This window comes from Achroia grisella, unplaced genomic scaffold (assembly GCF_030625045.1).
Source record: "Achroia grisella isolate CSIRO2021 unplaced genomic scaffold, CSIRO_AGI_Agris_v1 utg856, whole genome shotgun sequence".
NCBI classification, from domain to species: Eukaryota; Metazoa; Arthropoda; class Insecta; order Lepidoptera; family Pyralidae; genus Achroia; species Achroia grisella.
Genome location: NW_026713045.1, coordinates 3,120,406 through 3,135,784, shown reverse-complemented (window position 1 = coordinate 3,135,784; position 15,379 = coordinate 3,120,406). Strand labels below are relative to the sequence as shown.

General features: G+C 31.6%; 1 protein-coding gene across 7 annotated transcripts in view; it reads right to left on the bottom strand.

Annotated features, from left to right (window-relative positions):
• Positions 1–2,419: 2,419 nt before the first annotated feature.
• LOC131852591 (sodium bicarbonate cotransporter 3) overlaps positions 2,420–15,379 on the bottom strand; it is a 42,273-nt gene continuing 29,313 nt past the window's right edge. The window contains exons 3-14 of one of the 7 annotated variants that reach the window (XM_059203271.1): positions 12,117–12,227; positions 10,543–10,599; positions 9,615–10,094; positions 9,350–9,469; positions 7,522–8,597; positions 7,246–7,398; positions 6,527–6,676; positions 5,776–6,441; positions 5,459–5,701; positions 4,918–5,123; positions 4,469–4,562; positions 2,420–2,601 (exon numbers count right to left, since the gene is read on the bottom strand). In XM_059203271.1, coding sequence (XP_059059254.1) covers positions 2,509–2,601; positions 4,469–4,562; positions 4,918–5,123; positions 5,459–5,701; positions 5,776–6,441; positions 6,527–6,676; positions 7,246–7,398; positions 7,522–8,597; positions 9,350–9,469; positions 9,615–10,094; positions 10,543–10,599; positions 12,117–12,227 — 3,449 coding nt within the window. In that variant the 3' untranslated portion in view covers positions 2,420–2,508. Of the gene's footprint in view, positions 2,602–4,400; positions 4,563–4,917; positions 5,124–5,339; positions 5,702–5,775; positions 6,442–6,526; positions 6,677–7,245; positions 7,399–7,521; positions 8,598–9,076; positions 9,152–9,349; positions 9,470–9,614; positions 10,095–10,542; positions 10,600–12,116; positions 12,228–15,379 lie in introns of those variants that run through there. The other 6 variants (XM_059203272.1, XM_059203275.1, XM_059203276.1 and 3 more) reach the window with 6 other exon arrangements.

Here is a 15,379-nt window from a genome sequence, read left to right as displayed (position 1 = left end):
TGTGCTAAAAAGGACCGAGGTTGTCAGAAGACACGTGATCAACGCGCTACGGTTAATGTTGTGGTGATAGTGTAAACTATAGTGATGGAGATAAAAGATGGCTATAGGAACTTCTAAACTGACATTGTTGAGGACGAATATATCATAGAATACTGAAGACATTTTCTAGTTGATTATATATTTTGTTTTATTGACATGGTTGCAAATAAGGAATAAGGAAATCAAGCAAAAGTTCATCTGATAGTGAACAGATAATGTCAAAAATCCTTAATACGCACTTTTGGAAGTCTCTCCTCTAGGTACAAGAAGGTAAGTAAAAGTGGGGTCTACTTAATCTAATCTTACAATATGGGTCAAACTATAAAAAAAGTCATTGTCGATGACACTACCAAAAAGGTGGTACCCCAAGACTGTAGTCAATTTTGTTCACAACTTACGTATCGTATTTTAATGGAATAGTGCACCTGCGCTAACTGTACGCGGGCGGATGATAAGATCAGCTCATGTTTACCTGACCTCATAATCAGGTTAGTTTGCTCATCCTGGCAAATTCACGAAAAATTTATAACGATGGTTTCTAGGGGGAACCGCAAGACAATTTCGCAAAACAATCTGCATTGGTATCCATACTTTTTCAACAGTGGGGTTATTAGTCCCCCTGGTCCCTTTCTAGCTTTTGATCCAGGGATGAACAGGCATGTCAGTGTATTTTTTGACCAAAGAGGTAAATCAGATTTTTAAGACAGGACGTTATCATATTTTTATGAATAGGTACTGTATTGTACCTACTGTAGCGCATACAAATTTTAGCGGGAGCAGCTATCCACGTTGCCCCCCTTCCTTTTAAGCGTATGTTGGGCAACATACCTATATAAAAGAAAAATTACACTTATCGCAATGTTCATTACAATGCTAATTTTCACCAATTATAATAAAGCTCTATCTACATTTTTATATATATTTTATCTCTATATATATTTTAGCTTTCTATAGCCAGGCGAGTTTAGAGGCTTCTCTTACTAAGGGCGCAGTATAAACGCATTTTCATTGGTGGCATATTAAGAAAATACTATTCTGTAAAGAGTGTTGGGATGACGAGGTCCCATTATGAGTTTTTAGAATTGTATTAACAAGAACTACTAAACGTTTCATATTTTATAGTTCTTGTTAATGCAATTTCACAATTCATAGTGTCTAAAATTGTGGCAGAGGGGTGTTGTCTTTGGTAATGTCATTGATAAGAATTCATGATAATATAATTACTAAATGGTGTTATACTCTTGGCACTTCGTTTACATTTGCATATGACCGGCTATACCTATCTATTAATCACTAATAACGTATGATGCTTTATTCTAAATATCAAAAGGTCTATTAGATACAGCTGGAGAAATATTATAATGCATATTATATATTTATCACAATATCAATTTTTTCTGGAATAATTCGATTAAACACTTCACAAAGATCCACAATACTTTCTCCAACTGAACATACTTAGGTATTGTAGGTGTCTACTATTTTTGTTCGGTAATTAAATTGCTTGTCATGAATTGCTGAGAATAATGCACAAGTCTAGAAAGCCGGTTCTTTTTAATACTTACTTATGTATTAAATAATTCTACTTGTAACTATTTACCATATAGGTATATTAAATCATTCATTCGTTCATTCATAAATCATTCATTCCTTTACAAAATTATGCAATGTTTGTGAAGTTTTACGATGTTATTGTTTAATAGTTGATTTATCTATTTTAAAACAATTTTTATTCGGTTCTGCTAAAATTGCATGTGCTAAATGAAACCTATTAGATATATAGATACTATAAAACAGACAAATGAATACCATAGTATTGGATTGCGAAATCAAATATAGATTTAATATAATTCTTGCGGTGTTTTTCTTAGAATTCAATTAATTTGAACGTACCTAATCTTCATTACAAATTTCTATATAGTTACTTAGATATTCATAACTTACGACTATGCTAAAGACTAATTAATAGGTATAATAGATTAGGGTATCCGATAAAAATTGCTAAAAAGTCGATTATATACCTATACCGTATTTAAAAAAATACATGTTTAAAAAATACGCACTCACATTTTTCTTTACCAAATCAGCGACGTAAATAAGTAGGTACTTTTATTAAACATCGTGATCCGTTAATTATAGGTATTATAATAATTAAAATTGAAAGCACAGAAAACAAAATGACTAAATTATGACATGTCAAAAGGTCATCTAAATATGACGTTTGGATTCTTTACCTATTATGTGTAGACATACTGTATATGTATAGCTATATTTCTCTCAATTTTCCTCGGTTCTTACTTTCATCTGATTATGGTAGGTAAAACTATATTACATTTACTTGCATTTGCTTAATAGTGCCTTGATTATATTACCTACATCAATTACACAGTAACAGTAAAAACAACAGATAACTTATTATAATTAACTTAATCTAATAAGCTACCCAAATTAACTAATAAATTATATATTTTAGACCGAAGTTTCAGCTGATGAGCTATTTTTTCTAGAATCACTTTTTTTTAAACCTCCACTCCAAGATTCCTTGCGCCTGAGTACTTCACTCTGAAATCAATCAGAGGACGGTATATTCTACATACGTAGATATAGACATCAACATATTATTAATATGTGGCTTAATATTATTATACAAAACTAATTGCTGACTATCATAGATAAAAAGTACATACCCAGCGTGTAATGCATGCAACATTTATTGTATATAAAAAAATAATAATAATACAATTAATGTTTGTAGGCATTTACATCTATACTGCGTGTTAATTACAATAAAAGTATAGAGATGTAAAAAAAAATGTATAATATATTGCATATTTTTTTATGATTACAAATAGTTAAAACAGAAACCTTGTGGTGTCATTATGTTTGTTCTGTATGAGATATTTATGGACTAATTCTATCTGTCGAAATTTGGCGTCCACCTAGGTACTTTTTATTAGGAATAATAAATAAATAGACGTCGAATTTTGTACTAATGTTCAAATTTCCTATAGTACGAATTCTAAATATTATTACATACTAGCTACTGAAATATTTGCGGATTAGGTATAATGCTACTGTTTTTTTTTTCTATCAGTTATCTGGAACACATCCATTACAATACGATATGACTACAATAAGTACCTTCTAAAAAGTTAAGAAATATTTTATCCTATATCTACGAGGCACCTATAATATATGTATACTCTACGAGGCTTACAGTACTGAACACTTAGTTTTTCTGAGCTCCTGAGGTATATATTTTTTTTTAGAATTAAGATTTGTTAGGTAACTTACATACAATATTGTAGTGTTATAATACTGAATTATTAGATTGTAGCGCCGTGGTTATCACCTCAGCACTGTATCGTTACGTATGATGAACTATGATGTGAGGAGGTGTCGCTACAGAATTTATTTGTTTATTGTCGCATCTAGTATCGTAATGAGTGTACCGGTGAAATAATCGTACCATGTATTGCACATTAGTACGTTTATTGGACAGAGTGCTACATTGCTTAGATATTAGTAACGCGTACATTCGACGCGGAGTCGTAATGTGGACTTAACTTAAATCTATGTTATCTGGAGCGGTACTAATGGAAGGGTCTAGAGTGTTGACAAAAATATTACAAGTGTATGCACAAAATTAATTGAATAATAAAAAAATATCGGCATGTTCTCATAAGAGATGAGGCAGTTGTCAATTGATGACGTCAGTGAGAAAATATCACTTAGGTATATGCCAGCATTTGAGATGGGAATATTTGGATACAATGGCATGAGAACGGGGAGGCTCCATCCATAATAATAATTTCAATTTATTTTCGATATTTTCTTCACCGGAATGTACATCAGAAATATTTTATACACAGAGTTTATTGATATCGTTCGTATTTGAACTCATTACCATGGTACCATGGTATATAAGTAGGTGTAGTAAACCACAAGAATGATGTATAATATAATAATAATAATAAATACTACTTACTAAACTACATACAAAATTAATTATAATACAAAAATACAAATTTATTAATATCGTAGGCAGTGGCGTAACTATACTGAGACCTGTTATAAATTTATTGAATTTAGCACGCTGCAGTTACATATTTTTTTAATCACATTTTGTTACTAAATTATTTAACAAACATTAAATTCTTCCAGCTCTCACGGCGCTTGGCGTTTAGAAACTTTGGCCGACTTTAGTATTTTTGCGCACACTGCCACCCTTATCGTTACGCCACTGGGTGTAGATAATAAAAGTACAGAAAAAAAACATTCAGATTACTTTTAGAAAAATAAAGTGCTAAATCTAAAAGGGTTTGCTTAACTTCATGCGTTGGTGACCATGCGCATTTTACTTTATCGTGCTGTGACCAGGGTATGTGGACATGCGCGCCATTTAGAACTTGGTGTCACTAACGCACACCTTCACGGACTCATCCTCTTCCAATTCATCCATTGTGGACAGTCTTCTCTCAATTTCCGACAGTGTGGTTTTTGTCATTTTTTTGTGCTTGTTACTGAAATTATATATGAAATATTTTTCTTAATTTGTTAGTTGTTGAGTTTTTCATACATAAATAGAAATAATATATATGAAATATTTTGGTTCTGTAGGTCTATGTCTAATTTGTTTAAATTAGATTTAATTATAAAATGATAGATATACATTTATAGCGAATGAAAACCGACCCAATAACTACTACAAATATTTACTTATTGGTAACTACATATTTCATAAAATATATTATAATTTAATATAAAAACGAGATTTAAAATTTTCCGTATTCCGAACACTATCTTACAATATAAATATATACTTATGGTATATACATATTACATTTTATTTTTATTATGCCCATATTAGATACTTACGTTTTCTTCAACACTTTAGGCTTGTGATCTTTCAGGTCACTTTTGTTTTTGCTCTTATTACTATTGTTTACTTGTTTCCATATCCCTGTTTTGTTTACTTCTTCGGATATGTTAATTGATGCTAGCGGGATGTTCATTATGTTTCCATTTATTAATGGGATTTGTAGATTTTCCTCATACGGCGGCGGATTAGTCTTTGAGGGATCCTATTTGGAAAAAAACTTTATCGATAATAATATTTTTATATTTAATCAAATAATAAATACAGAATAAGGAAACTAAACGTTGAATACTACACTTACCAATTCTTACGTAGATGAGAATGCAAGTAGATCAGATGAAAAAAATAAACGGACAAGGAAAGTAAGACCTATTATGGTGAAAATAAAATGCATGTGCATGAAAATAACACAGACTTTATTGAGTAAACAAAAAGTAAACGATTGGTACTAATGGCGGGATGACTAAACAAAAAGTGATTTGCAGAATACAAGATTTAATTTAGTCGACAAAAGCCTAGTATCTTTGCATGCCATCCCACCTCAACGTCTCCCAGTTCCCGTAACTCATCCTGGTTCCGCTTTGTTATTTCTGGCATTACATCATCCAGTATTTTCAATTCCCGTCTAGTGAAAAAGCAATCCAAAGATTTCCTGATCCCAATCATTACTACCAACATCAATGGGAAGAGTATGGATGTCAAGGAGAATGATTTTATTACCCATAAACAGACTAAGCATGTTAATTGAATTGCTGTAAAAATATGAACGCGACGGATCGGCACCTAAAACATAGTATTTTAAAATTATAATAATTACATTAAGAGCTTACAGAATTTAATATCGAAAATTTTCTCACCTGTCTTAAAAACATGTGATCTGGCTGATACTTTTGAGGCATGAACATTATCAGGATTCTATCGAAGAATTGAAGACCTTTTAGTGATGCCGCACCCATATATAGAAATACACCAAATAATACTGGCATAGGTATATGACTTAATACGGGAGTTAACACTACCGAACATCCAATTGTCAAGAATATCAGAATATGAGTCACTCTTTGCTCTCTCACACCCAAGAACTGTGGTTTTTCTCCAGGCGCAGCACATTCAGATTCTACTTTTAAAGAATTCACGTGATTGATGCTTAGTACGGTTGCAGCTACAAACCATGGCAATCCCATAACTGAACAGATCTGTATCAAAATTGCTAATACAAACAGGTCCAAATGGTAGCCACATCCCTTCTTCAACTTATTCTCTTTTCTGTTTACGATTACGGCTGTAATCTGTTGGTCCATGAATATTAAAATAGTTCCTAGTAGTGCTGGGAGTATAGCTACCAATGCAGACCAAATAGGATTGCCACTGAAAGGTGTTATTACCCAATTCCTTGAGGGTAGAGTAGGTTTGAATTCCGACGGTACTTCTAATTTTGGTGTTTTCACTCCAACTTTATAATCCAAGAAAGACATTGACAATATGGCTATTATTACAGAAAAGTCACTGATAATTTGTCTCACCTAAAATAATTTATATGAAATTAATAATATACTTTTTGAATAATTAATAATACTTAAATAGACATACAAGTTAACATATTTGTACCTTAGATGGAAAAAATAGAGAATTTTTAAAGTCTTTCAAAATTATTGAAATCATAAACGTTCCTAAGAATAATATGATGGACATCAGGTAAACGTCTGGTACATATACTATTGTATCGCACCCTCCTCCGGCCAAAGTTCCGTTATATACCTGAAACATATTAATATTTTGGAATTAAACCTAAATAATGATTCTGTAACGGAATAATAATAAAATGTAATTAGTTTATTTTCATAGTATATTTGTCTCAATACAATAGAGGAAAAAATCGAGGACGCAAAAAATTAAAACAAGCCTTCTTAGAGTGATTACAATAGGTTAATATTAGTTACAGATTTAAAATCAGATTTCTGACGAGTAATGAGAGGTGCTTAAAATAATTTTTATTACTGGCTTGATGAACATGATTGAGTTTGAGGGCATTAAAAATTACATTACAATAGTTTTTTTTGATCCCATATTTAGCCCTTGTAAGGTAGAATTAGATCTATTTTCTTGTTTTAATACTTAGATATTTCAGATCTATAACGTAATTTTATAAAGTAACGAAATTTAAATCGCTTTGTCACACAATGTCATACTTTGTCGCCACCCTCCCCCGTAACGTGTAACGTAATTTGTGGATGGCTACTTAACGGATAAAAATAATTGCTCTTATAAAATTTACACATCAACTGTTCTAGTAAATATCAGGTTAAATTATGTAGACATATTTTTACTTGGCATGTTTCCTTGTCGACTGTAGTCCAATTAAACTGTTCGGGCACTTCCGAATAATTACTTGGCAAACAATAACACTCATAATTTAGAACTTCGTCGGGGCGTGTTTTCAGTGGGTATTTCTTTCCAATAGATATTACATTTTCCACTGCCTGTGAATAATAAAAGTTAAAAATATCTTGATATATTTGATTAAGAACATTAAAGCGCTACTATATATTATTCATATTCTATTTAAGAAAATATTTTGCCTTATAAATGAAATAAAATTTTACCTTATAAATGAATATAAATGCGATCAATGTAGCAAAATTTTCTTCTGTAAATCTTGTTATGTAACAAACAAATGCACTAGCATCTATTGCTACTAAAATCACTAAAATTATTGTGATCCATGTGCCGATACAAAATCTGAATGACATATAATTCCACCCTACTTGTTTGCAAAATTCAAATACTATGGTTTCAAAAACGAGTACAGGTCCTGTTGACCCTAATACTGTCAAAGGTTGACCTGAAAAGAACCCGTATCCCATGCCACATACAAATCCAGATATCAACGATTCCATCGCCGCCATATTCTTTCCAGTGGCTTCACCTAATAAACCTCCAAATGTGATTATAGGTGATAAACATGCAAAATAAAGAAATATCCAAGAAGCTATACACTGCAGTGCTAATGCGTCTTTAAAATCTGACCAATACCATGGTGTCTTTCTTTTGAGATCATTCATTAAACCGCCAAAGAGTCTCCCACTTCTTGCTAATCCAGATTCTTCTCTCTGCCTTTGCTCTTCTTCTTCTTCGTCTTGTTCTTCTTTGTGGTTGTTATCATTAGGGCGTTTGCGAGGGTCTTGAGAGGGTATTGCAGCTGGAGGTTCAATACGAATAGCAGGATCCCATTCTCCTGGCGGTAAAACTGTTACAGCGTCAAGAAATTCATCTATCCCAGCTAATAAATGGTCTCTTTTCTTAGCTCGATACGCTACTTCGTGAAATATTTCATCTGACATTAAAGTAGCCATTGCTCTACCAATTTCATGAAAGCTAGAGTTACTATTTGGTGGGCCCAGTAATACAAACATAAATCGTGTAGGTACAGGAACTTCAGTCAGATCACCCATTATTGTTCCAGTTTTCAATCTAACAAAGGCAGATAAAGTTTTATCTAAAAAGTCAACTTCACCAACCAGAATATTCGAAGCTTCTGCTCCCGGTGGTATTTTACGCATAAAATTTGTATTACTCTTATGGTTTATATCGCCGTTCATTGCAAGATCTCCAGAACTGTGATTGCGATGCATCGATATGGTACTTGGACTTTTAACCATACCTTCATCTTGCGTTGTACCTAAAATTAGGAAGATTTCTTAATATTCTATTACATTAAAATATAGAAATACATTGAAAAGCAGACTAAATTTCATTTAAAAATAGACACTAAACACACTGTGCGTCATAAACTGTGACTATATTTTAATAATAGTTTTCATATACTTATCTACATATGATAGAATATTAATGGCAGTGTGATTAAAGTATTTCTGAGTATAAAATGTTTGTACATGTGTACCTACTCAGAGCAAGTTTTATGTGATGTATTTAGTACTACTATACATATACATAATAGAAAAATATATAAAAGAAGCATGAGCGAAAGCGGTAAAAATAGCATTGTTTATCAGCTGTGAAGAGTAATGAATGGTATCTAATGATTATAGAATGGAAAACCATTGAAAATTTTAGAAATTTAGAAACGAAAATAAATATGTATTGTAAATAAGATATGAAGAAACAACACGGAGACAGTTTAAAAGGATAAGCGGTTACCCGCATTAGGGATGCCTAGGAAACGAGTGAAATCTCCTTTGTAGGAATGCCCAGTTGTAGTACCGCCTTCATCAACTGTAATATAATATAATGCCAATTTTCATACCATAAGTGTAATTCATCAGTATAAAATAATAATATATATTTTTAACATACATAAGTGATTATTTACAACATTTATATTAGCATATAAGTGCATAAAGTGTCGACATCAGACAAAGGGTGAATTCAGTCAGCTCGCACAAATGTTACCGTTGTTCACGCATGGCTGACCTGGAACAGCTAGGTAAGAGCCTCTATTGTCGGTTGCTTCAAGAAGAGCAGTGTGAGGGGATGAGGTAAACCCCCGACAACTCCTTGCACTAGAGCGTCGAGAGCCACCCTCCTGGAAGTCTGATGGATTTCCAATACTTATAGACTCTCTGCTATTAATAGATTTTAAATATACAACTATTGCTATAATTGGGGAATAATCTGGTATAGTTAATTACATCACATGCTAATTGAGAACTAAATGTCGGAAAAATTATACACTCACTTTTGGAAGAGGAATGATTTTTTCCAATGTCAGCCAATGATCGGATAAGGGGCAGCCTCGACATATTATGATTTCGCTTTTCATGCTGGTGTCTATGTCGTCTTAACAGAGCATCTTTCACTTTTTCTCTTGAGTCATATCCTAGAGAGCCATCGGCCACCATATTATCTAAAACACTATCAGCTACTTGTTCTAATGAACTGGATTCAATATCCAAAATGACTGAACCATTTAGAATAAGACTTCGTAATTCAAAAAGTGAATGCAGGGAAAGTGTAGCTACGTGGGGTTTTGACCATCTGTTGCCACCTTCTTCCACATCCTCCTCAAATTTGATCCACCGAGCTGTTTCTTTCCATTCGAGCTCATCTCCATCTTTAACCAGTTCTTCCATTTCGGAGAAAAGTGGATGTGATTCGAGTGTTGCATCATCAATATCCTCTCCTAATATAAATTGAACTCTCTGAGCAGGGGGCGTTACTGAAAAATAAATAAAACATACACTTAGAAATAATAATTTCGACATAAAACTATTAACTTTTACCTAAAGTTTGCACTAATGTCAGACATCGATAGGAAAAAAACAATAAAAATACTAAACTTATAATTAAAACAATAGTAAAATCTAATAATTATGGTAGTACCTACAGTTATAATATGACAAACATATTTTTTGAAAAAGTAATCTCTGCAAGACATAAAAGGAAGCAGTAATGTTGGTAATAACATATCTCCTAATGATACAGCATTCATGCGAGAAGAATATACGTACTAATGTCGTATGAAACGAGCAAATTTCTATTATTGGGATGTAGATTATCGAATAACATGCTTGTTGAGGCGTCAATGATAAAAATATGGTTGCTATTTTAAATTATAAAGGCTATGAGCCGAAAATAGGCGTGTGGGAATGACATTTCAATCTTACATGTTTCTCCGTCATCGGTGACACTCAGTCTTCTAACACGAGCCATAATAGCGGGGCCTAAGAATGGGAATTAAATGCACAGTTTTGCGTAAAATATATGTTCTACAATTATAAATAGTTCATTAAATATAACAGTTTAACGGTCTTGGTGGTCTAACGGTTCAGCTCACCAGTTTACTTTCGATGGTCGCGGGTTCGATTCCTCGCACGATGCAAACATTAGTAACCATGAGTATGATTGTTTTTATTGATCTCGATGTTTTCTATATATATTATGTATGCATCTACAAAAAATGCATATATGCAGGTATTTATATCTTCTGTCCAGTGCTCTTAACACAAGCTCTGCTTAGCATGGGACTTGATGACGCTGAGTGAATTGTCATGTGCTATTATTATAATAATGACTTAATGATACGTATGTAAATAATTTTCATATATTTATTAATAAGAGGAGAGTCCACTATTTATAAATTCAGTGATCAAGCATATGTCCTGCTGCAGCTATGTTAAGTACATAGTATATGATGGAGAACGTATTAACATAGCTAGTCTTTTGAAAACTCACAATAGAGACCTTTTATGTTTCCTGTATTCGGTACGCAGTATCTTTATATATAGGTGACTATTGAAATTGTAAGGGACCACGGGGTAATGAAATAATTGGAATATGTTCACATTTAAAACTTAAACTTCAATGAAACATTTTGTAAGACTGTAGACACCGTGTGAGAATCTTACAATATCAAATTGCTATATTACCTAATTGTATTTTTATACAACACAAAGTTCAAAAGGATTTTCAGTTGGCTATACTAAAATAATATATATAATAATGTTAGGACGTAAGTGTAATATATTTTTACATTTAACTAGATGCGTATACCTAAAATATCGTATATCTAAAAATTTTCATTTTTAGTAAATCATTTATCATTCATGACTATTATTAAGAAAAAGTAATATTAGACATTTTACGCTGTTTAGGTTATCGTTTCTTTTACACTGAGCATGGTAAAAGTTCAAATTAGTAACCTATCCTACCTCTGGCTCACCTATTTCAGCCACCAAACTAGGCTTGTTACGTATCTCATACAAATTAAAGAGCATTGCTTATACGTAAATTAAGAAAATCACTGAATATTTTCACGTTTCAGTTTGGCAGTGTTACAAACATCATGCTCACGAGTAAATTTAAGAATAATTTCGTGTTGATGATAAATAAATAAAATTATGGGCAGACGTATTCGTCTACCTTCACACGTGTTCATTTTTCGCTACTATTAGAACTCGTTCGATATTCATCTCCGAAAACTGTACTCAGTGTATCTTCACGCACACGCAATGCAATTTCCGCTTAAATTTTTGTTTTTCTTTAATCAACTCAATCACTGGAATCCTGGCATTAACAATAAACAAAACGTGGTAATATCCTGTGATTTTTTAATTTACATATTAATGAGTATTGATTATGATATTGAATACCAAATTCCATGTAATAATATTGTTAGCCACAAATAAACATGAACTTGGTATATTTTTTTTTATTTCATACATGATAAATTTTATATTACCTGGTCTGTCGACATCTTTCTCCCCATTGCGATGATGGTGTTTATGTTTTCGGTGTGAGTGGCGGCGGGCAGGCACGTGTACGCCCACGAAAACGGTGTGAGCGCGGTGCCCTGAAAATTAATGGCATTATGAACGAAAAGTTCATTAATCTAGTTTTTGTTTTATTATCTATCGCTGTTTATGTCATCGTTTCTTTTACATTGAGCATGGTAAAAGTTCAAATTAGTATCCTACCTCTGGCTCACCTATTTCAGCCACCAAACTAGGCTTGTAAGCTGTTTCGGTAGTAGGATGACATATAGTAGAGAAGTTACAAGTTGTCATAACAAGTTAGTAGGTGTTATACCTACATAACTTCTAATGTCCTCCGGAAAGGCAATTTATGAGTGGTAGATACCTTAGGCATGATTACCTACGTAATCTTTATGGTACTGTTCATGCATTTAGCTAATGGTTGCATGCTGGTTAATCAATATACCATGTCAGATCGATCTATAGGCGGTACTCCTGGGATACTGTTGTGGTTAATTTCTGCTAATTTCACCATTAATATGCTGCCAATACCGACTTCATTCTCATCCTACTATTCTCCACTGATGTCCCGTATACCATTAGGCTAAGCGGGTGCAAATTACCATTATCAATGAAACTTACAATCAAGTGGGTCGTCAGCTTGTTGGCTATTCTTTATATTTTATTCAGTTCTTTTATGAATTTAAAATAATACATATATATTTGTCTTTCCATTGAGACGTTTGTTTCTTTGTTATTTCCAATGCTTGGGTAAGTAGTATAAAATGATATGTGTATATCCTTTATTATCCTATCGTAGAAAATACCAATATAGAGATCATGAATTCTCGCTGCCTAACGACATACTTGATATCTCTACGGAATCCGTAATGAATAAAAATCTACATTTACCGTCTGTCAGCACCTTATAAGTATTTCATTTAAATTTCAATCTTAAGATATTTGATTCCATTGGACTTTATAAAGTAAACTAAGTAATTTATAATGTTCTACATCTAAATTATGAAAATAAACTTAGTTCATTCTTATCTTTTGATGTTTTGTCTAATGTTCTTTTAGAAATAGATTTCAGTTTCAGAAAGTGATTTTTATTTTGTAATAATTTATTTCGGAGAATTAAATAAATAACGAAGTAATTATAGTCACTTGATATATTTTCAGACTTGATATAATAGTAGTGTATTATTTGTAAAATTTATTTAAATTTCTATTTCCAAATAAAATGCTAAAATGTTCACTATTTTACTTATTTGTAATGATAATTATTATTCCACGAATTAATATATTGATATATTTAAACATTTAAAATGTACTGTTGGATATAGTAAGTACCTAATATACTTAGTAAAGTAAGATTTACAATGAAATTATTACTGCATTACGATGCTTTGTTATGTTTAAAAACGAATTCAAATTTGAGATTGAATAGAATTAATACATTTCAAATTCTTTTAGCCATTTAAAAAAATATTTGAATTGGATAATTTTCTTTTGTGAAGTTGAATAGATTGATATGAGCAATAAATGAATCAGTTAAATTATTCAATCTGATTATTACAAATTGTTACAGATTATTTATTTTCTACATTAACACATCCATAGTAAAAAAAATATTACGATTTTCTTCAATTATATATATCAACATATCTTTAATTATAAATACAAGAATCTTCTAATAAATTAGCTTTGCAAAGCAAAGCTTTTCTAGACACCCATGAATATTGATTTTGAAGAAAAAGCCGATTTCAATATTGACAATTCCAATACGAAATACAGCTCATACTTTCTGTCGATTAACAAAGGAATCATCGAAATAGATTAGAAACGTAGTTAACTAAGAAAAAAATATAGTCGACAAGTATTAATTCAGTGAGTTGAATCGTTTTGTCAATCTAATTAGGAATTCACGCATAATTTTTTATATTTCATATAGTTTAATTTTCTATACCTTATTGAATCCTAAAAAATGTGTTATTCATAAGTAGAAATCTTAATCCTATTTCAATAAATTACAATCCTTTTAGTGGCTCTTATTACTTATGTTGGTCACGAACTGCGTAAAACACGTTAAGATTTTTCTTGCCTCAATTGAATCTGGAATGAAGGTTGAGTTATGTCAAGGACAAGGCCACCGTCTCTGATATTCATTCAGAAATTTAATTTAACTTCGAATGAACACGATATTTAACTTGCGAATGTATTTTTACAATCGTTTCTTGGGATGAAAAATAAAAATGTTCCATTGAAAAGTAAAAAAATATTTTTAGCTCTCAATGGAAAATAACAAATATGTTGATATTAATTTGACTCTTAATTAATTAATTTCATATATTTTACAAGTTTATATATGGTACATTTTATAAAACTGAGTATTGTTTTACGGAATTGCCTTACTTAATGAATAAAATTACGACTGTTATTGAATTTACTCTCGTATTTTTCTCTGAACGAGGCTTTAATAGGCAATGAATATAGCTTTGAACACTATACTGTTGACTGTTCGGCGATTAGGCTACGACTCCAAGTCAACTCAAGACTTCCAAGGTATAATCATTACCTGCTGATACCACGTTTAGAGAGACCTCGATTCACTAGAGAAGCTAGTAACGCTTCTAGTAGCGATAGACAAACTAATGGAAATAGAATTAAACAAAATAAAATAGTATGTTTTAACAAAAGTAATAATTTTGTAGAATTGTGAACATTTTCTATTAAATATAAATATATTTATTTTAAAATGTTGACAGAAATAACATTAAAAATGTTCGTAGTGAAAGGAAAGATTGAATCTAATTTTATTTATTAGAACACCCGTGCGAAGATGGGGCGGGATCTAGTTCTCTATTAATGAATGTACTATGATACCACAAAGAGCTTCATCGCCCACTATATAGAAGGACTGCCTACACTAAACTTATTGAGCTTAGGTGACTTTAACTTACTCAAGCTTAAAAGATTATCGTACTTGGAGAGTTTGACTTACGACATTAATCCCAAATCGAATATCACGGTTTGTATTTTAATTTATACCAAAATTGTGGTAAAGTTTGAAGGATTTATAATCTAATAGATTATAATATTTAAAATCAACTTTGGCTATTTACGTTTTAAAAAGCATCTAAATTCATAAGTTAATTGGAATAAATAAGTTTAGGGCAAACGAGCAGTTTACTTGAGGAATAATAAAATATATATGTTGTCAAAGTCAATATTCACATAGGCTATTTTG